Source organism: Eretmochelys imbricata, chromosome 6, assembly GCF_965152235.1.
Source record: "Eretmochelys imbricata isolate rEreImb1 chromosome 6, rEreImb1.hap1, whole genome shotgun sequence".
NCBI lineage: Eukaryota > Metazoa > Chordata > Testudines > Cheloniidae > Eretmochelys > Eretmochelys imbricata.
The window spans coordinates 22,073,897-22,097,027 of NC_135577.1; the positions used below are offsets into that span (position 1 = coordinate 22,073,897).

Sequence of the window (23,131 nt, forward strand, 5' to 3'; positions counted from 1 at the left end):
TCCTGGGTTAAGGCAGGAGAGCTCACCACATGCATTCTCAAAGGCAACTTATAGGCCCTCTCAGCAAATCCAGGGAAGACCAGAGCTGACTTTCTAGGGTTTTAAAAAAGCAAAAGCGGTTGAAGGAAGGTTTAAAAGACTCAGCTTTCAGGCCTGCCTTTGTACATAATAAAGGGCACAAGCCCAAATATTTAAAATCCTTGGCAGGTCATTTTAAGTCTTAGGATTGTTCCAGGCGCTTGGCTGTGGGGATCTACAATAGCCAATTTATCAAAAATTAGTGAGCGTGATGTATACTGCCTACTAGAAAGAAGGTGAAAAACTCCAGCAAGCTAGGTAGCTATTAGTCCCCACAGTAGTCTTCATGGTAGCGGACCATGACACTACTGCAGAATGTGCAAAACCAAGACCGAGCTTACCGCATAAAGAACCAATGATCTCACACAAACTAGAGTCCATGAGAGAGACTTCACACCCAAGTAGGCCAACTCTAGAACATGTCTAAGGTGAAACTGAAATGGAGACACCTCCCACCTCAGACTAAATGAGTGTGTGAAAGAGAGACCTCACTTAAAGTGAGGAACAGACTGTATGCAGTGTCTGTGGCTAACCAGTCTGTTCAGGTCTTCATGGTCGCTGGGTGATCCCCAGTATTTAAACTGTGCATTTCCAACCCTTCCTTGTGATATACATAAAGATGCAAACTTGCTATTACTAATTGGATCCTGTCAAATCAGACTCTAGGGTTAACCAGGACCAACTAATATGCCCTTACAGTGGACAAGGACAGTTGTGTTTAAGGGCAACCTCGTGCTAAGTAGAACACGTGCATTAACACATGGGTTCTCAGCCTGGCCTTCGCAACAGCTCTCAGGAGGTTGTGACTGTACTCCGTTCTTTGTGGCTAGATGGTAAGGATGGGGAGATCTTGCAACTTATGGACGCAGGAGTTCCAGTACGCTTCTCTTCTAACCTGGGGTCAGGGTACTGGAAAGGTTGTTGTTCTAACTTGATACGTTTTTCCAAGTATAGAAATGGCCTCCCAGTGTCTCACTGTAAAGCATTAAGTAGCGAGTTTCACTCGGACGCTGATAAACTTGGTGGGGGACTATGACAAAGACCCTCTACAATGATGAGTTTGTCAAAGGCAATCTGAGCTCTTGAGGTTTTCTTCAGCACACTCCTCTGGTACATCTTGGAAACCTTTTAATGGCTTATGCTGTTTTGTAAAGGTCTTTTATTTCCTCCCAGATAAAGATAACTGGGAGTAAACAAAACATTTTTGAAAATACCTACGCCATCACCTTTATACCCCACAGCTGGGGCGGGGCGAATGACTGAGAGCTGCTTTTTCTGCTTCAGTTATTGCCTGGAAAATCCCCAGTGAATTGTTGCCAACTCATTGGAGTAATCGAAATAAAAAGAAGAAATAAATCCAGCTAACCCACAAGAACCCATGCTCTCAGCAGAAATACTTGGGCACTTTTGCTGCACTGAGCCAGCCTCATGGGAGAAAACATTTCTGGCTGGAAATCTAATTGCCAGAGAAAATTCAGTAGCCACTACCCAGCCAGACACTGAGATGCCATCTTGTTCTGGGTTCTGTGTATGCTGGGCTGGGAAACCTGAACCCCTTTTAAATAGCCTGAACCAGTTTCCAGTAGTAACTTGGTCTGTACTCTGGCTGCTGTGGAAGGGGGTTAAATGGAGATCAGAGACTCTTCTAGGCTAGAGATGAGTCCAAACCATGTCCAGTCTTGCCAAAAGGTTTTATCTTGGTCTGAAATCAGCAGTTTGTGCCTATCTCTAACCCAGCCCCATCCATGCTGGTCACGCGCACCATGTTAGAACAGCTGGAATTCATCATGGAGTGTTTTTAAACCAGCTGTTCCCAGTCAGATATAAATTTTTGGGGAGACAAGGGGGCCTGGAATAGAACTACTTCACTGTTGTGTACAATGTGACTGTCTCCATGAGTTAGTTTCTCTAGTTGCTTTGGCTAACATAGTTATGTCTATCTGATTCTTAGCCCAATGGGGTATTGATCCTGTGAAACTCTTTGCCACAGGATGTCGTGAAGGCCAAGACTATAACAGGGTTATAGAATGAACTAGATAAGTTCATGGACGATAGGTCCATCAAGGCTATTGGCCAGGATGGTGTCCCTAGCCTCTGTTTTGCCAGAAGCTGGGAATGGGCGACAGGGGATGGATCACTTGATGATTACCTGTTCTGCTCATTACCTCTAGGGCATCTGGCATTGTGACCCTCTATGGCCATTCTTATGTTCTTCTTTGGGTTCCTAAGGGTTACTGTAATACAAATTAATAGCTTTAAAATGTCCCTTCCTTCCGTCATTCCAGCCTTGCCCAAAACTCAAACCAAGTATTTTTCAAGGTGGGTTTTGTTTTTGTTTTTTTTTAAATTCCATGATCATATACTTCAGCCCTTGCTGGCTTGGGGAAGTATTGAAATCCTGTAGGGAAGAGCTATTCCTGGGGTGGTCCTGCCCACCCTACTAGAGCAGGTGGTTGTGGAATCTTCCTCATTCAGCCAGGCTGCAATCGCCCTTATGTAGAGAGTTCAGATCAGAGGCACCAACTCCGTGGGTGCTCCGGCACTCAAGCACCCATGGGGCGGGGCGGGGGGGGGAAGGTGGGTGCTGAGCACCCACCGGCAGCTCCCCCCAGTGCTTCCCGCCCAGCAGCAGACTCCACCAATCAGCACCCTCCCCCGCCCCCCGAACAGTTCCCGCCCGCTGCGATCAGTTGTTTTGCAGCGTGCAGGAGGCTATGAGGGAGGGGGGAGGAGCAATGATGCGGTGTGCTCCAGGGGAGGGGGCAGAACGGGCAGGAAGATGCAGGGTGGAGCAGGGGCAGGAAGATGTGGGGTGGGACCTTGGGGGAAGGGGTGGAGTGGGAGCAGGGCCTGGGGCAGAGCTGGGAGTCAAGCACACCCCAGCACATTGGAAAGTTGGTGCCTGTGGTTCAGATAGACTTTGGCGAAGTCTCCAGACAATCTGTAGTTCATCCATCGCTAGAAGATACGTATGCAGTGCGTTCTCTTAAACACTCGTGCTTCTCGTTACACCTGCCTTCTCCCAGTCTTCTGGCAACAGCTGTGAATAGTTAAGATGTCAGAGTTAGTCACATACAGAGAGTGCAGTGGGTTCCTAGGTGGAGAGAGAGAGGAATTCAAAGCATTTAGCTAGTTGAGTTGAACCCTCCTCCCCCAACTTTCTAGGCATCTCCGAGCATTGTGTTCTCTTCTGGGTGAAGTCCTATTTCTGGAGTTTGCTTTGGCTGGCAGCAGGGAACATACCAAGGTGTGGTATTGTGGCCAGCAAAGTGGCTTTCTAGTTAGGGTTCCGGTGTGTGAGTAGCACCACCAGGTGTCCTCACTCGGGATTCTTTTCATAGTTTCGATAGGAAGCTGGATTTGATAGGAACATTCACACCATAGGAACGTTGTTGTTGTTGGAGATGTGGCTCACGTAATCTTGGTTTCTGGTATCGGGTGTGCTTCCTGCCTTGCTTCACCCAGCAAGGACAAGGGAGAAGCAACCTGACACTTTTCATATTTCTAAAGCTAAAAGCACAAGCTGGAAAACACCTCAGATCTTTTAAATACTCTATAAATAAACCAAAACAAGGTGCAGACCCATTATGTCTTTGTTTTGCTGTACCACTGAGGGAGCCCAAGTGTAGAGTAGGCCCTGGTATACCAGGCACTCTACAAACACAGAACGAAAACAGTCACTGTCTTGAGGAGATTGTAATCTAGATATAAGACAAGCAACAACAGGTGGAGACAGACAGACTGGGAGCACAAGGAAACAATGAGGCAAAAGGCATTTTGTCTGGCCAATGTAGACAGAGCCAAATCATGCCTGCACTAGCTAAAATGTTTGCAGTGAACAACTTATTCAACTCTAACCCCTTTATTCTGCTTCCAAATTTCCTGTGAACAGTGAGTTTTATTGGTGAGTCTGTTAATTGTTCAGTCACTTTATGGGAACAAATTTTAGCCTACGGGCTGTTGAAAATACGTAGTGATAATTTAGGAAGGATGTGGACAAACTGGAAAAAGTCCAGAGGAGAGCAACAAAAATGACAAAAGGCTTAGAAAACCTGGCCTGTGAGAAAAGCTTAGGAAAACCTGGGCAGGTGTAGTCTTGAGAAAAGAAGACTGAGGTGGGGGACCTGATAAGTTTTCCAATATCAAGGGCTGTTATAAAGAGGATGGTGAGCAATTATTCTCCATGTCCACTGAAGGTAGGACAAGAAGCAATGGACTTAAAATGCAGCAAGGGAGATTTAGAAAAACTTTCTAATGACAAGGGTAGTTAAGCTCTGGAATAGATTTCCAAAGGAGGTCGGAGAGTCCCCATCATCGGAAGCTTTTAAAAACAAGTTGAACAAACACCTGTCAGGGATGGTCTAGGTTAACTTGACCATGCCACAGCTCAGGGGACTGGACTTGATAACTTCTCAAGGTCTCTTCCAGCCCTACATTGCTATGATTCTATGTTTTCAAACTCTGTGATTGGTCACCCAAGTTGCATGAAATGGTTTCTGCATTCTGATTGGATGACTCTGTGATCACAAGTTTCCTTTAACCTGCAGGGTGGGTGTGAACAAAGCCTTGCCCATTTGATTGTTGGCAAACAGCAACTAAAACAGAGCTGCAGGTTTTATTTGCAGCACTATTTGTGGTGGCTAGATACACCCAGAGCCTAGTCAGTGTTGAATTATAAACTGTTCAACACGGTTTCTGATCTCAGACCAGCTCTGTCATGCTGGCTGGCCACATCTGGCAATTGTACCCTATTCATTCCTGTGGTGTCTGAGTGGTCATAAGTTGTTCTAAAATAGGGCACAGAAGTTTAAATGTAGTTCTCCCATGGTTTAAAATCCCCATGTAGTTTAAAATCCCTAGGCAAGGTAACTGTTAGCTGATACATTAAGTACTTTCTCATGAAGTTGCCTGTGCGTGGAGGATTATGGAGTCATTGTGACTTGCACATCTTATCCCCATTTTTTGTTCAGGGTGGATGGCGGCCTGTGAAACTGGCAAGAGAAAGACTTTTGTCTAGTAGGGCTTAAAACCTGAGTGTAGCGTATAGTCTGCTTTGACAGTGGCAGTGCTGGCAGCCACAACCAGCTATGAGCAAGAGATTCCAGCCAGGATTAACCTGAGACTGTCAGGTGAAAAGTGCAAGCTAGTGATATCTGTCAGATGCTAGAACTGTTCTCTGAGACCTCTCAATGTTACTGGGTTTACAGTGGGATGAACAAATTCTTCTTGACCTCTAGGCCCAGTCCTGGACTCGAGACATCTTTTGAGACAAACTAATTTCTGGCGGTCTTTACAAGAAGCCAGGGAACAGGGCAAGGGGCAAAGAGCTGAGCTGAGAGTGGTTTCAAGCAGCTGGTTTTAGGTCCAGTCGAGTGTGGGATACCGCTTGCTGCTGTGGGATGATCGCACAGAGATGTTGGCATTATAGGTGTGTTCCCTCTGCCTTTAAAATGTCTTGTATTCTTCTAAAGCTCTTTGAAATCGGCTGCATCAAATGGTAGCTGGTCTTAGGCCCCCCGAAACATGGCTCCATTGGCTAACTCCCATTCTTGTCATTAACAAACTGCCTCTTGGCCATTTTGACAAATGGGTATTCTGTAGGGGAATCTTGCATGCCTATTAATTTGATTGTTCTGAAGTGTTTAGGGGCTGGCACAGCAGATCAGACAGCACACATGAAATCAAGCGCTTGTTTCTCTATCCCTACAGGGAAGCCACCTTGCGATGGTCCAGAGAGTCTAATTCCTCTGCAGCTTTGGTGATGGAGCTGAAGGTCTGGGTCGATGGTATCCAGCGGGTTGTGTGTGGCGTCTCAGATCAGACCACATGCCAGGAGGTTGTCATAGCATTGGCACGGGCCATTGGTAAGTAAGGTGTTGAATCACCATGTCTGGTGAAGTTTCATTAATGACCTACATCAATTTTAATTGCAATACCTGAGAAAGTGCTTCTATACAGTCTCAAGTCTTTCCTGCGATGTGGTCAAGGATTATTATCCACTTTGGAGCTGGATGAAACTGAGACATACAGATGAAGTAACTTGCCCAAGGGAGTCTCCCAGTGAGTGGCAGAAATGGGACTAGAACCCAGAATCCTGACTCCAGTACCCTGTTCTCACCAGCAGCCAACGCTGCCTCCTGGTGGATTAGTTCTAGAACTCTTACACTTCTAACACAAAAGGCTTGACCCAGGCCAGTTCTTCTTTGATGACAGGTTTTAACTTTCAACCTTTTAAAAATTTAAGATCATTAAAATAGTCCTGCTTGTGCCCCTCCCCCTCCCTCAGAACCCACCAATCTCTTCATAATTAAATTCATGTCCACATCTGCACAGTAATCTCCTGTTGAGGTAGCAGGAGACCTCCAGGGAGCATGAGGCTGTCTTTGCCACAGGGAGGGCACAGCTAAACTCTCTAGATCTTTGCCACATAAACAGCATGATGCAAACGATCGTCTGTGGGATCACAAGTGTGTTTAATTGCATTGGTACAGCTGTGTCTTTCAGCACTGCCTCACTTGGGATCTAAGCAGCTCACGCCAGGATGGGGTGGGATTGCTGGAGAAAGGGAGCGTACCCCAGAGAACTATGTCAAACAATTGACCCACAGTTCAACAGTGGATGTGCAAGGGTCTTTGGCTGAGGTGGCTGCACCTACAGATCTGAAGCGGTGTATGTGTTTTCTTGCACAGCTAAGTGTTTCTGTTAGGGAAATTCTCTTCCTTCATAGGAGAGAAGAAACCTCCTTGGGCCAGTACCTGTCCATGTACTATAGTAGACTGTCCCACAGGACCCAGCAGAGCACTGATACAGGCAGGGTGTCTGCAGCTGTTTCTCCTTTTCCTCCCAGACTGTGCATTAGAAATAGGCAGTGAGGTCAGTCATTGGCATCAGGAAATGATGCAGACATGGGCTCCAAAATGTGGTTCTATTTAATTGTCTCGGACCTAGATTCACAACAGCCTTTAAATGCATGCTTACATCCCATTGATTTCAGTGGGTCTTAAACAGATTCTTGAAGTGAAGCCCAGGCTTCAGTGCTTCACTGAATCAGGATCTCTGTGATTTCCCATACACTCTTACAGATAAGAATGAAAATTATCTCCCAGCTCTGGAAAGTCAGCCTGGGCTCTGAGGCGCCAGCTGGGTTCTTCCATCTTGCACAGAACCACCAGGAGTAATTGGGCCTTCAGCCACACCGTTGTTTTTGCTGGGTTTGCTTAGGCATGACTGAGCGTGATTTACTGTAGTAAACGGTTCTGTTCTGAGGCACAAGAAAGACTAGAACCCAGCTGTCTCCCTCCCACTTAGCTCTGTTGGCTCTGCAGGGCTAACCACAGGAACCAGCCACAGAAATGTTGTTTTGTCCCTGGAGTTGGCGGATCTAAGACTACACACCGCTGATCTGTGAAATAAGGAGTTGCCACTATTACATACTCACTTTATGCAGTAGAATGGAAACCGAGGCATGGCCTGCAGGGCTGTACCTCGATGTGGCCTTAGATACTGGGAGAAGGCCCTGGAGCACATGCATAATTAAAGCACAGGCATGCTTTGAGATCCCCTTTAATCTCCATGTTCTAAGAGAAATCCCTCTAATCGTACTAATAGTCCGTCCTTCACTGTCCCCTCCCGTCGGAGGATCCAGGAGCGCTTCACAAACACTAACGAAGTCTCAGCACCACTGTGAGTGAGGCAGGACTCTGGCCCGGTTGTGCTCCAGGAGCTATTGGGGAGCTGGCTGCGGTGGAAAGTCAGTGGGTGAGCAGAGTAACAAAGCTTTGTTAGCGTAGCCAATAGGTGTCAGGTGCTGTTTTGCTGCTCAGGCTATGGGCATCTCCTCTTCTCCCCTAGGGCAGTAGCCAGCAGCACTCCCTGGCGTAACATTTGCAAGGTGCTGGCCCGAATGCGGTACTGGTGCAGACTTGGCATCGGTCAAGCTGCTCCATTTTGCACTAGTAGAGAACATGGGCCAATGTCAGCCTCTCTCCAGTAACCCACTGTCCATAAATACCGAGCCCTGCCCCAGGAGCCCCAACCTCAGTTGGCTTGTGAAAAGACCCAGCTCCACACACATGCTCTCTGAAGGCCCATCTTCGCTAAGGAGCTAACTCAACGCTGCTGCAAGCAAGAATCTGGCGGGTCTGGTGAAGACGCACTAAATCGGTGGGAGAGCGTCTCCCGTCGACACTGCATGGCGTAGACGCTGCGATAAGTGGATCTAGCTACATCAACTTCAGTTACGTTATTCATGTAACTGAAGTAGCGTCGCTAAGATCAATTTACTGTGGTAGTTTTGCCTGAGTTTGCCTCTGGCTCTTGAAGGTCTCCAGGGTATGTCTGTATCGCAGTCATGGGGTGTGACTGCATCCTGTATTCCCGAGGTTGTTTTAATGCTAGCTCAGGCCCCGGAGCAGTGAAGCTGCAGGCAGTGCCCACTTCAGCCTGGGCTATACAAGTCCTCCTGGAGCCCTGGGTAATTACTCGCGGTACTAACCCATACTGACGCATGTGCTGCCATGGCTTCGCTGCTCCAGGACCCAAGCTAGGGAGATGAAAGCTAGCTTGAGTATGTCTCTGGGAGCTGCAGTCCCACCCTGTGATTGCAGGATAGACATACACTCAGGCACAGGGACTCTCGTCTGGCTTCTGCTTTTAGGACATCACCTTTTTATTTCAATCCCTATTCATATGGAAGCTCAGCAAACGCTGTTATGGTGCTAAATAAGTCGCCTGGTGCCTGCCATAGGGCTGTGCCTGCTGGAGAAACTTGAGGTGGCTCTTGGAGGCCTGTACCTTAGCACGCCCTCCACTGTGGTTATAAATGTACCACCTTTAGAACATTGTCTCCGTATGATGGAGGCATCAAACCACATCAAACTGCCGACTTGCTGGGACCTTCCGGGTGATGGTGGCAGCTTCAGGTTTGAGCCAGGTTCCTCTGTTTGAATTAAGCATGTTTGTTCTCCCATGAAGGCTGTGAACTTTACCAGGAGAGAATGCAGCTGACTGGGCAATGTCTGCCCAAGGTTACAGCAGCTGTGGAGGAGACAGACTAGCGTCTGCTTTGTTGTGAGGTTTTAAAAGTTGGCAAGAATGCCTTGGGACTATCTTTATAACCTCCCTTCCGCTTCCCCTGGGGACTGTCCAATTAACTAACTCCTTTTTTCTCCCTGTCCCCTCCCAGTAGAATTCAGATACACTCCTAACTTTCCCTCTATTCCACTCTGGTATATTGTCTTTCCAGATGTAGTCATAAAATAACCTATTGCATCAGAGAGTCATTAATGTCACATTAAATGTGAGCTATAACAGCCCACCTGGCAGGATGTCTTTGGAATTGTGGTGAAATCTCTGCTCAGTTGTTACCCATCTCTGCCCCCGTGTTTGTGGCTAACTCCTTGTTTGCACTGAAGGTTCCGTGCTGGGTTACAGGTGTACTGGGGGTGGGGCCTGAATTGAAGGAAGGGATTGCATGGGTAATGCAGTAATTACTAGGAAGGAGAAGGAAGAAGAGTCTGGCATCTCTCTGCATAAATCCCTTCTACCCTTAGCCGGTCAGATGGGCGTAGGTGCCCACCCATCTGGCCATGGGAGCTACAGTAATGCCACAGCCGTTGGGCTCCCAGAGGGAAGAAGCAGGTTAGGCAGCAAGGAGGATAATAAAACCCTGTCTTTGAAAACTGCAGTTAAGCATGAACTAGAGAGAGGCTCTGTTAACCTTCTGATTTGACACCTGTTCCTTGGGCTTCCAGCTGTGACAACCCCCCATCTTTAACAATGCCAGCTTTATAAACAACCCCGCTGCCCTGGCTTTGATTAGATGCACAGCTCAGGTTTTTCTTTTTTCTTCTTTCCTCCAGAAGGGCTGAAATTGGTGTTTGGCTTCTAATCCCAGCAGGGGACAGCAGTCCTACCATGGACTGCTCCTTGCCTGACAGATACACTGTGGTTGTGATTTTGAAAAGATCCCTATCTCCAGATCGCAGTTTCCGTTTCAGAATCTCTCCTTTGCGGATCTTCCCTCATGACTCGGAATGGAATAAAAGATCTTTTACCCTCCTGTGGCGGGACCTGGAGGACTCTTCATGCACAGATCTGGGTTCAAAGGGACAAGGGTCCCATGTGAGCCAGGGCTCAATCTCTCAGCTCGCTGAACCGTCTGTAGCATGAAATGGTGGCTTTGGCACCATTACACGTGGCTAGGTCCAGTCTGGTTTCCATAGCACTAAACACTGTACTGTGGGTCTTAGACCACCTCTCTCATGGCGTTTCCGGTCGAGAACGGCACCTTTCCTTGGTCATGTTTGTAGCTGGGTGGCTGAGTCTGGCCCTGGAGCTCCCTGCAGCTTTATCTAGATGGGTGTTTGGATGAGTGTCATCATGTTAGTATCTGAGTACCTCGCAGGGTCCCAGAGCCTAGGCTCCAGCCCAAGCCCCAGTGTCTAAACAGCAATAAAACAGCCCTTAGCCCGAGCCCTGTGATCTCCAGCCAGCTGGAGGGGTTTTTAATTGCAGTGTAGACATACCCCAGGGGCCTTCCTAAGTGAGAGGCCATGGCAGGTGTGGGAGCTGAACTTGGATTTCCAGAGTCCCAGGCCAGTATCTTAACCACAAGCGTCCTGCCTGCCTTGCCAACCTGCACTGAGGGAGAGGAGAAGCCCTCCTGGCCTGTGAACTCCATAACACTGTACTGGAGAGCGAGCCACACAGCGGGCGAGGCTGGGCAGATGTGTTCCTCCCGTCAGCACGCTGAGCAATGCAGGACAGCCCCAGGTTCTGCCTCCTCTGGTATTCCCCGGACACAAACAACAGTCAGTGGCCATGTGCTCTTCTGCAGGCAGAAGCCAGGCCATGGCCTGGGAGCGTGAGATACCCTATGAGTCACCCAGCCTGTGCTTGCAGTTTCCTTGAACTTGAGCTGTGCATGTTAGTGCTGATTGTGCTGTCTGAATATCCTGCGGGTAATGGTGAGTGGCAATCCTGTCTAGGGATTTGGAAATTCACTAAAATTGCAGCTGAAGTTTCCATCAATATGTGCTCCTGCCCTCCACCAGGTTACAAATGCCTCTGATCTGATGCTGCAAATCGGGTCTCCACCTGCAACATCATTAATTGGACGTGCAAGTAGAGAAGCACCCCCATGCTCAGGGCCAAAACCTTGTGTGCTCGAAATCTCCTGACTCCATCTCAGAAGCATCAGAAAGTGTTTGAAGCTGAGTTATGATGTTTCTGCTCTCAGAAAACCTGCTGGCTCATGATCTTATTTAATGACTAATGTCCTTTCCATCCAGCAAGCGGAGGCTGCAGTGGTACAGTGAGATAAGATGTTAGACAGGCCCTCTGGAGACCCAGGTTCTAATCCTGCCTGAGGTCACACGTGAAATGTCGTCTTTTAGGCTCATCTACACTAGGAACATTTTAAAACTTGTAATTCCCCACTGGTGGCTGCAAGGGTGGAGACAGTAGTATAGCTAGGGCTTGAAAATCGTCACCACTGTGTTGTCTAATCCTGAAAGCAGACAAACTGGTGGTGTGAGTCCCAGAGCCCCAGCAGTGTGCAATGGGTAATTACAGGACTTGATTCTCCTAGTGCTGAAAACACTGCTACTCAGTGCGGAGTCTTCAATGCCTAGGACTTGGAACCCGGCGGTGTCATTTCAGAAGAATTCAGGGGAATGGGGGCAAAGTTGTCAGTATATAGAACGTTGTGTGATTATATTATAGCCTGCAAAGTTGGGTGGGGGTGGGGGTGGAGTACATAGACCTATGAAAAGTCAGGGTGGGGGGAAGATTGATGCCCCTGCTTGGAGTGAAGTCAGATAGGACCAGGGGAGCCATAGGGCTGGATGGAGGTGCATTGAAACAGCATTGTTTGGGAAGAACACATGCTGCCTGGCTGCAGCCACTGACATTGGTGGTCTTTGGTGGAAGCGGAAATCACCCCCCCCCCCCACCCCCCCCCCACCCCCCAGATTCCTGGTTCTTCTTCAAGTGAGGGTCGCTATTGTAGTTCACTGCATCAGTGGAATACAGGGAGGGGCCGCACATCTCGAAGAACCTCCAGTTACAGGTAAGTTGTCCCCTAGTGTGGTAGGGAAGAGCTGCATTCAGGTAACGGCTGTGAGCTGTGCTGCCAGAGGCTCTACGTGTTTGTAATGCAGATGGGCTCTCGGGTACAGGCTGGGGGAGTGGAGCGGCTGAGCGTGATGAAATGTTGCCAAGTGTGATATTCCCCATTTCTCTCTGAGCTCCTAGTGACTCATCTGTTCTCTTCTCAGGCCAGACAGGAAGGTACATTCTCATCCAGAAGCTGCGGGAGAAGGAGAGGCAGCTTCTACCTCATGAATGCCCTCTGGAGTCGCTGGCCAAGTGTGGACAGTATGCCAATGACGTGCAGTTCATATTGCAGCGGACGGGCCCCAGCCTGGCCGAGCGCCCTTCCTCTGACAGTGCCCCCCAGGCTCCCGAGAGGACATTCATCCGGGCCAGCCTTCCCATCAAACCCAGGCTGGTCAGCACAGAGGTGCCCAGGTCCCGGGAACCTAAAAAGTCTATGACCTTTAACTTGGGCCCTATGGGCTCCAGCGATCGGCTTGCCAAGAGCAAGCTGAGACTGCACAAGAGGGACAGTGTAGACTCGAAGGACAGCACCAGTCGCAGCCATCCATCCAAGGAGGAGCTGTTTAAGACTGTGCTGCACCAGCAGGAGCAGCTGCACTCCTTGGAGGTGCATGGGGATTCCCTGGAAACGGACCTCAGGCACTGGGAGCAGGACAGGGGCTCCAGCCAGGAAGACCAGATCCTTTATCTGGAGCACCTGATCAGGCGGAATGAGATGGAGCTGGGCGAAGAGGAGTTCTGGCAGAGTGAGCTCCACCTGGAGAAGGAGTGCGAGAGGGAGCGGCAGGAGAAGGTGAGGAGCCTGCGGGCCACCATGGAGGAGTACACCCAGAAAATCCACGAGCTGACCACCAAGACGGAGGCCCTGGAGAAGGAGATCCAGTTAGAGATCACAGAGAGGGCCAGGCGGGCAAAGGAGGCTCCTGCAGATCTGGAGGACATGGCTGCCAAAATGAAAAAGGATCTGGAAGCCAAGACCAAGCAGAGCGCCCAGCTGGAGAGCAGCCTGGAGAGCGTGGGGAAGGCCTTGGAAGAAGCCGAAAGGAATTTACAGGTACAGTCTCAGTAACGCGTGCCCCTGGGAGTCAGCAGTGGAATGCAGCCGCGTTCCGCTCGCGCTCGGACCTTCCTCCCGAGTGGGGCCTAAACAAGACTGTTAGGGAGCTGCCCAGGGACCAGCTGCTGAACCTGGCCTGAAACCCCAGAACCCTCCTGACTGTTCAGACCAGTAGAGAGCTCTTTGCGGCTCTGGTCGGGTTGCCATCGATGGATAGTGGGAGTGGTCTGGGCAATGTTACAACCCCAACAGTTAGGGTTCAATACTACTTGGGTGGATAGAAAGCCACTAGAAGTGCAGTATGGCTGGGAGAATTAGCAGACCGAGGCTTGATCATGCAAATCAAAGCCCTTACGTGCCCAAGTAATCCCACTGAGTTCAGTGGTACCCCTCCTGTGGGTCCCTGCTTTGCTGCTCAGTGCCATGTGGGCTCCAGCTTAGCAAACCTTACAGTGCAGGGTGTGGGGAGAGGGACTGACTCTTGCGAAACACAGCTCCTCCTGATGTGGCTGGAACACTTGTGGACATGAAGACTCAAGGAGCTTGGCTTGTTTAGCCTAACTAAAAGAAGGTTGAGGGGAGATATGATTGCTCTCTATAAATATATCAGAGCAATAAATACCGGAGAGGGAGAGGAATTTTTTAAGCTCAGTACCAATGTGGCACGAGCAAATGGACATAAACTGGCCACCAGCAAATTTAGACTAGAAATTAGACGAAGGTTTCTAACCATTAGAGGAGTGAAGTTTTGGAACAGCCTTCCAAGGGAAGCAGTGGGGGCAAAAGATCTATCTGGCTTTAAGATTAAACTCGTTAAGTTTATGGAGGAGATGGTATGATGGGATAACATATGATGGGATATTAGATGGGGTGGGATCTGAGTTACCCAGGAAAGAATTTTCTGTAGTATCTGGCTGATGAATCTTGCCCATATGCTCAGGGTTTAGCTGATCGCCATATTTGGGGTCAGGAAGGCATTTTCCTCCAGAGTAGATTGGAAGAGGCCCTGGAGGTTTTTCGCCTTCCTCTGTAGCATGGGGCACGGGTCACTTGCTGGAGGATTCTCTGCTCCTTGAAGTCTTTAAACCACGATTTGAGGACTTCAATAGCACAGACACAGGTGAGAGGTTTTTTTGCAGGAGTCGTGGGTGAAATTCGGTGGCCTGCGTTGTGCAGGAGGTCAGACTGGATGATCATAATGGTCCCTTCTGACCTAAATATCTATGAATCTATGTCCACGCTGGAGAGTGCTCATTCGAGTGTGGCTCTTTGGAGCAGCATTGGCTTCATGGTGCTGGGTCGTGCCTGCTCAGGCTAGGAGTGGGATCTGCACAGGGAACACTCTATGGTGCTTTCCAGCCACACATCTTGGTGCTTGAGGGGCGCACTTGTCCTTCCCCAGACTGTGGTATCCGGGACATCCCTCCAGGGAGCACTTACGCAGCCGGTCCTAGGGTGCTGCGGGCTTTTCAATGGCTGTAGCAATGCAACAGGGAAGACGGGAGGGAAACATCATTCCTCTTAAAAACTTTAAACCCAGGAAGATTTTATGAATCTCAGGGCAAAGCAAGGGGCCCTTTTTCCTTCTCTTCAGCCTGCTCTCCCTGCCCCCACCCCAAGTGAGGATCACAAGTCCTGAGAGGAAAACTCACTACACCTGAGTCCCGTATGGACAGCAGTTGCTACAGTGAGCTAGAGCTTCAGGTTAATTCGCTCATTGTGTAATCTTCTTCAAGGACTGTGGGGTGGGAGGGAGAAAATGCAGAAGAGCAGAGATCAGAGAATTGCCTTGCCCACCAGCCCCTTTTAAAATAGCAGGTACAAGAAATGGCATCTTTCTCCTCGTGTGTCTGGAAAACCTGTGGGACTGACTGAAAGCTACCCTGGCAGCTGTCATGGGGGTGCACCTGGGCCTAGTGTTTCTGGACAGTTTCTCACACCCAGAGGGAGTCGCTTAGCACGAAGGCCTGGTCTACACCTAAAAATGGAGCGACCTAGCTGTGTTGCTCCAGGCTGTGAAAACTGTTTCACAGAGCGTGATGTTTAGGTCGACCTCACACACACAAACACACACCCCCCTCCCATTGCAGGCGCAGTGAGGTTGACGGAAGGATTCTCCCATTGACCTAGATACCACCTCTCACAGAGGTGAATCGCCTACACTGACGGAAAAACCACTTCCACTGATGTAGGAGGCGTCCACAGTCTGGTGCTACAGCAGCACGGCCGTGGCGCTGTAGTGTAGACATGCTCTTGATCTGGCTTCCTCGTGCTATTTAAATTGGAGATCAGACCCTGTGTAGACCAGATCTTGCCCTCTTTTGTCTTCGTTGCCTGTGAAAAGAGCCAGAAGCCAAATGTGCTGCCTCGCTAACAGCAATCCCCAGCCTCTCCTCACAGCCACCCAGTGGTGTAAAGGCTTCTGCTCTTCTGGCTTTAGGAAGGAATAAACCAAGGTAGCAGGTGCGGCTGGCATCCAGCCTCCCCAGGAACTCTCCTCTGACCGGTGCTGCTCTTGCGCTCTGCTTGTGGCATAAGGTGCTGGGGGTGGAATTGACGAGGACCTGTGCACACTAACCAGAGGAGGCTACATCTGAAACGTCCCAAGCCCCTGCACAGCCACTTGGCACTTGTTTGCCAGTAAAATGGAAGTTGCTGTTAGCTGTAGGACAGCACCACTTCAGCTGTGTCTACACTGCAATAAAACACGTGCGCCTGGCCCCGGTCTGCTGGTGGGGCTCAGGCTGCAGGGCTAGAAAACTGGAGGGTAGATGTGTGGGCTCCAGCCTGAGCCCAAATGTTATACTACAATTATACAGCCCTTCAAGCCCAAGACAGCTGACACGGACCAGCCCTGGGAGTCTTACCGCAGTGTAGACACCCCTGGAGGCCCCAGCTCAGAGCGGGGACTAGGGGAGAGAGAGGGACAATCCCCACCTCTAAGATGACAAACTCTATGGAACAGGAACCAGGTGCAGAGAGGGGAAGTGATTTACCCAAGGTCAGTGGCAGAACCCAGCCGTCCTGAGCCTCAGTCCGGACTCCTGGGCCATGCTACCTCCAGTGGGAGATCCGGATGGCAACCAGCTCGCATTTCTCATTGGAAACGCAGTGCCCTAACAGACTCCTTCTGGCCAAAAGCCTGGAGCGGGAGCAGGACAGCAGTCACTCCATGCAACAGGGAGGGAGAGAGCAGGGTGTGAACAGTGATGCTGGGCTAGGAGAGCAGCATGGGAGCTGGGCGTATGTTTGGCTTGGAACAACTCGGCAGCCCCTCTGGCTTGCTGGTGGCGCAAGGGTGCTGGGCTGGGTGGATTCTGGGGTCTGGGTGAATAGGTGGGCTGGGGGGTAATGTCTTTGTTCCTGTTGGTGTAAAAAGGCTCTCACCCCTCCTGAACTCCCTAGAAAAGCAGGGCAGCTCTAGTATGATGCCTGTTACAGGTGACGTTGCCCCCGTTTCCCAGTCTCTTGTGTTCACCTAACCCCTGCCTGATTTAACGTAAACACTTCTTCCCCAGCCTCCCCCGGGACAGAGCAGCATTAGTCACCCCTCGCTAGGGAAGCTTACATTTGCAGCCATCGGAGCATCTTGCTTGTTCGTGGGTGGCTCCGAGCGGGTAGCTGCAAAGCCTGTTTTGTAATTGTGCTTATACTTTACTTAAATAGAAGCGCTAAGCACAGGGCTTTAGTTTTTCTTCCTTTTCTGTTTAGTAGACACTGGTGCCACCTTGTGGACATATGGAGAACTGACCATTCTCAAAATTCCTACTTCAAGGTTGGTTTGATTATCCCAGCGCAAAGTGCTGCTTTGCTGGTATGGCTCCGTCCACGTGTCGGAGCACTTTGCCAGTGCGGGATCCCAGTAAAGCGCTCCGAGTGTAGACATAGCCTCAGTCCATATCCTCCGACGGGAATGTTGTCTTGGCATTCCCGCTGATTAAATACTGACTTGTGATTATGTGTGTGTGACTGACCATCCGTGACTGAAGCAGTTTTGCACTCCGGTGTTTCTCTAACTTGGGCCCAGCAGCCGGTGGGGTAACCAGAGAGAGGATCCTGTTTGATTCTCCTTCCCCTTCCCCCCGCGCTGCCTCATCTCGGAGGAAATCCTAAGACTACCTCCCGGCGACTCTGTTCTCCCGCCGGGCTGTGTGAAAGTGGAGTGACTGATTCAGGCTGCAGATGGAGTCAGTAGGTTTGAATGTGCCAGTCTTGTCCTGAGATGACCCCTATTCCATTCTGATGCCTCTTGAAACCTCGTTCGCATTGCAGCTGACGCTGTGCCAGCTGCAACTCCGGGCTGAAGCTCCTGTAGTGTGGTTTCCCTATTCTTGGTGCACAGACTGCTAGCTGTAGCCACAAGGATACCGACCTCCTTTGTAAAGCGCTTTGAGAGCGACTGAGGAAAAGTGCTATATAAGAGCTACGTATTAATGAGGATAGTGCTATAGACTATACTCTGGTAGTGCATAGCATGGTTTGTAACCAAAGCTCTTCAAACCCTAATGTAGACAGGACCCAGCTTGGTTTCCTGTGGCCCCTTCTGCCCGGGGGTGGAAATCCTGTCTCTTTTTGTCCAGCTCTGCTCCATCGTCTTCTCAGGAATAGTTCCTCTGTGTCATCTGGATACTATGATGCAGCCAAACGAGAGGTCTCTCAAGGATACCTGCTTTGCTATACTTCCTGGGTTTCGCAAAGATGAGTTGGAAGGAGGAGGAGGAAGTAGAGGTGGATATAGTCAGAGCTCCAAATATGTGGCACCCAATGAATTCAAAGCGTGCGTTTGTATCTCTTTGCAGACAGGCGTCTCCACCAGAACCCTGCTAGGAAGCCTTGAGCAATAACCCTGCCTGCCTATGCTTGGCCAGCTGGGAAGCATGCTCTGTCTTTATCTGGGTCTGCCCTTTGCGAGAGAAAGGAGAGCGAGTGTGACAGGGTGCCTAGTTGAGTTTGAGTGCCGTGGGATAGTGTGTCAAGAGGCTAAAAGGAGTTTGTGGGAAGGACGTTGCTGGAATTACACGCCCTGCTAGGTAGGGGAAGTAGCAGAAGGCCCATTCCAGTGAGTCTGATGAGGTGACTCAGAATAGACTCCTTTATCCCGGCTGGATAAGAGCCCCAGTAGGAGAAGTGGCCAGCTGGTGCGTCGGCCCCTGTGGCACTCACTGGTTTTTTTTTCTGGCCTGGGTGCCCTATCTGAGTTTTAATTTACATTTAAAAATGAACAGCAGGCAAAGTCGGCAATGTTGCCTTCCGAGAACTGGCTAAATCACCTCGGGCCATGCTGGTTCTCTGTGTCGTTGTCAGGTTTGACCTCACAGGTGGAGGATGGCAGGTTCCGTTGTGGGCTTTGGAAGTATTGTGTTAGTGCAGCCCAAAAGAGGGCGTGTGAAGTGCACAGACGTGGTGGCCACTCAGCACAAGCTGGCGTGTTTGGTATTGAGAGGAGTGATGTTGTTTGCCCTCTTGGTGGCCCTGCTGTCTCTTGATTTAGGGACTCGGAGGAGGTAGTAGGATGAAAGGTGAGCAAGGGGAGGGGAATCAGGAGCCTTGCTGGCAGCTTCATCTCTGGAGGTCCCACTGTATTGATACCCTTTCTGCTCGGCAGATGAGGCACGGCTGTGGAGCTCATCCTGTTCACCCTGTATTTTGCAGGCCCAGAATCAAGAGCTGGAGGAGTTAAATAAGGAGCTGAGGCAATGTAATTTGCAGCAGTTTATTCAGCAGACGGGAGCCACAGTGACTGTTTTGCAGTCCAGACCTGAGGATGAACCCCAGCTGGATCAAACTAACCACGAACTGCCAGCCTGCCAGAGAAACGGAGGTCAGAACGCAGTTTGGAGACTCATTTATTTAAGGAGAGGGGCGCTTGCTTTAAGACCTGCCACTATGCTGGGCTGAAATGCTGCTTTTAAAACCTCCTAACTCCATTCTAACTGTTGTCATCTCCCTGAGATTTCCTTGTCAAGGTGTCTGTAGCTTTCTCCTTCTGTTACCCGCCACTGCCTCCTGTCTGGTTCCTTCACCGCTTGGACGTAGTTAAAATATCAAAGCTGGATGGACGCGACCAAAATACTTCTGTTGTTACATGTGTTGAGATTAGGGTCACCAGGGCTCCTGCTTCAGTGTCAGCCCATCTGCCATGTGGGCTGGGAACAGATTGTCCTCGCCATGGCTAAGTGCATTGTGGGGTTTTTCATCTTCCTTTAGAGCATAGAGCATAAGGCCTTGCTAGCGGCAGGATATTGGGGCTGGAGGACCAGAGGTCTGGTGTGATCTGACAGATCTGCGCTGCTGTAACTCACGACCTTGAGCAGTGTTAGACGCTGGATTTGGGGGTTTGGCTTGCTACCTGTGTACCCGCCCCTTCTACTCCTTTCCTAGAGGGAGCGATTGTGGGACAGTCCATATGTCAACACTTTCAAACCATGGTGCATTAAAACAGAAGTAGCTTCAGTGGGTGCTGGGATTATTCTGCCCCCTGAAAGACAGGTTGCTTCTACTTAAGGGCCTAGGTATGGCTGTAGGAGCCTGTGCTGTAGGTACGGGCATTGAAAATGTTGTCAGTAGTGTCTCGGTGGGAGCTGTCAGCAAATGTGGGTGATAGGACCGCGGCTGGGCCTCCCGCTGCATCCACCATTATGTGTGTGGTGGACAGGGTGAGTGAGAGAGAGACCCAATTCCTGGCTTCTAGCAGCAGAGACTAGAGGAGACTGTTCACCTTCCCGTGGGTCTGGGGTGGAGGGGTGTTCCCATCTCCTGAGGTGATTGTCCCGGGGCTTCCCACCCCCTTTGGGCAGAAGTGACCAGCCCTGGAGAGGCACACGGTACACTTGAGCCCTCTCCTCGCTGTGGTGCTGCAGAGGCTGTTTGTGCCCAGCCAGGAGGCAAGAAAGAGCTGAAGTGGGGAGAGGCCCTGGTCTCATACGGCTCTGTTGCCATTGGCAGCTCTGCTCTGGGTCAGGAGCCCACGTGTCTGAATTGGCCGCTCTGCATTCTGGACGACTGTGTGACCTCACTAAATGTACGTGTCTGGGTGGAGAAGCAGGTGGCTGAGAAACTGAACCGACCCATAATTCCAAATGCTGTGGTAGCTGGCAGGAGGGGGAGAGGAACACGGAGCAGTGACAGTTAGCTGGGAATCTGCTTCCGTTCAGTTACGGCTCTGTATGTCCTGCGGGGCCAGTCCTCCCCTGGTGTCAATCCGTACGGCTCCACTGACAGCGGTAGAGTTGTGCCTGTTGACACCAGTTGAGGGTCTGGCCCTGTATCTTTTCAACATCCTGCGATTCCAGAGACCAGTCTGGTGTCTCCTAACGCACAGAGACGGAACTCGTCTCTGTTCTGGCCGAGCTGGGACTGCAAGCCAAAGATGGGTTCTTCACGCAGCCACGTGCAACTTTGGAAGTGGGGTGGGGAGTCCTTTCCTTCAGTGATCTTAGCTGAGTTGTGGCTGCATTCATCCCTAAAAGCAGTTCAGCCTCTTTACACGGGAAGATGACATCAGAAGAGCTCTTGATTCCTAGGCTGAGTGCAGAGACATGAGTGCGACGGTGTGAAAAGCCCTTTTGCTGATGGGAAGGAAGCGTAAATGCTAGCTAGTTTTCAAAGTATTACACATGGTTTGTAACAAAGCGAGAAACACAGCCGCATGGGGATTTGATGCTATTCAGTTCAGGAAGAGCTGGTGTAAAGTCTGTCCATTGTGAGTTATATATTCGTGCAACTTCCACTACAACTTGCCAGATCTTAGCCGAGGAGGCGTTCGCTCGCCACTGGCACTGTGGATGCTGGAGCAGATGAGAGTTGTGTGTACTGATGATCCAGATCTAGACTGGAAAACCTGCCTTGACTGCAGCACAAAGCTGAGAACTCCCACTGTATGAAGGACGTGATCCTGTGCAGCGGGCACAGCGCTATAAAGAACGCTTGGTGTGTGGGGTGTGGAAGGCTACAGAGACGTGTTTGAGATGGGGATTATTCACAGGGATCTGAGTTGAGGGTGGTGGAGGAAGGACATGGAACAAAGGTTTGGCCACTTCTTCCAGTAGCACTCCTTCTTGCTGGGCCATAAAGAAGCTGCTTTAGCATAGCCTTTAAAGGCTGCTCTGAGCCATATGAGTGGTTTAGAAAGAGGATCCCCAAGAATGGAGTCAGGGTAGGCTTTTCTCCACAGTAATCTAGAAGAGGGGAAGCCCCTTCTGATCCCCCTTTATTACTGGGAAGAGTCCAGGCACAGGCCCTGGACATGTTTTGCATGAGCGTCCCTGCTGGGGAGCTCTGGACTGACCTGTTCCAAGGGTGCTAGCAAAACAAATCCAGCTTTACACTGAACCGTGAACTTGTTTTTCCTCCCTAGGCCTTCTCCATCCCAGCACAGACTCTCCTCCTCGACCAAGCGCCAAGCAGTTCCTCGGCCATCCACGGAACCTTCAGAACCCATTGGTGTCCAGCCTGAACCCCGAGGGTGTGTATGTTTGAACTGGCCTAAGCCCGGTTGTGCTCCTAATGCCCAATCTTGCCAAGCAGCCCTGCAAAAGGTCTAGTCTCCTTGCGACGGTGGCAGCTATCGCCTGCGTGGAGGAGGCTGTGACCCAACTCTCAGACGGTTCGGTGTTTTCTCTCCTGCTCTCTCCTCCTTTCTCTGGTATTTGATTGCAAAACGAATAGCTGCTCTAAAACAGCAAAGGCTTGGTTGTCCTGCAGCGCCTACCGTAAATCCTTGTGCGTTAGGGCCCTTAAATAATAGTTAGCAAGCGGCAACCAGAGCGTGAGGGCTGGGATGGGGTCTGGCAGCCATACTACTTGAAACGATGGGCTGTGGGGCCATGGTGGCGTGGCGTGAAATAATGCATTAAAGGCATCCTGCTGCGTGATGTCTGCGCTACGAATAGGTGCCAATGTGACCATGATGCTTATACCTGGCAGCGTCCCCTTCTCTGCGTCCCACCACTAGGGAGAAGCTCGCTGCCATAGCAAGCGCTGCAGTTGACTTTGCTCCTGAAGCCTGTCTTTGCTGTTCAGCTAAAGGGTCATCTCTGCTAGTTCAAGCCTGTTTAAAAACTCACTGGGTTGGGACGTTGTGTGCTGAGTACTAAGAGCTTCCTCACCAGCAAGTGACAGGCATTGCTCTGCACATGCAGGAACCCATTCGCCTGCACCCAGACTCCCATGATGTATTGCACTTCCAAAAGGACTCGCAAATCCCCTGCCCCTGTGCTGGTAGTTGCCGGAGACGTCCCGTGGGAGATCCCAACATAGAGCAGTTACAGCTCCCACCTGGAGAGTGTCTCTTGGTTTTTTTGGATTCTCTGCAGAGAATCAAGTTATTGCTGTGCCAGATCAGTTGGCCTGGTGCAGCATCCTGCCCCGACCAACGGGGAAAGAGCCGCAGCTGCCCCCACCTCCCTGTAATGCGCCGTCCCCTCTCGCAGGCCAAAGGACTGCTACAAACTCCACCCATCCATCTGAGACACTTAGCCAAGGGGGTAGAGGTGCCACCGCCCAATGCCATCCATTTCAAATAAAGCACCTTCCTTCTCAGACCAAGCGGTCGCTTCTGAGTCACTCTCCTTTCTTCACCACTGATTGTGATTTTTTCATCCTTCTGCTGCTCTTGCTGGTCCTGGTGGAGGGGAATGGAGACCTGCAAAGGAGAGGATTTAGGTCCTGGACCAAAGCTCATCAAAGTCAACAGGAGGCTTTCCATTGACCTCAGTGGGCTTTGAACAAAACCCTATAGGGATGTGTCTGTTGCCTGAATTTTCACTGGGTGGTGTTTCTTCCTCATTCCAGCTGGTTCATGCTGGAGCGGCGGGGGTGGGAGAGGGCACGAAGAGGCATTGCCCAATTAGTTATTGGGAGGTAGAAATTTGTACC

General features: G+C 50.4%; 1 protein-coding gene across 1 annotated transcript in view; it reads left to right on the forward strand.

Moving 5' to 3' along the window:
- The window catches only part of RASSF7 (Ras association domain family member 7), a 46,381-nt gene that overhangs the window by 22,444 nt on the left and 806 nt on the right, over positions 1-23,131 (forward strand). Inside the window, exons 2-5 of the mRNA XM_077820159.1 lie at positions 5,788-5,942; positions 12,357-13,252; positions 18,908-19,076; positions 21,612-21,719. Of these exons, the coding sequence (XP_077676285.1) occupies positions 5,788-5,942; positions 12,357-13,252; positions 18,908-19,076; positions 21,612-21,719 (1,328 nt within the window). The remainder of the gene's footprint in view (positions 1-5,787; positions 5,943-12,356; positions 13,253-18,907; positions 19,077-21,611; positions 21,720-23,131) is intronic.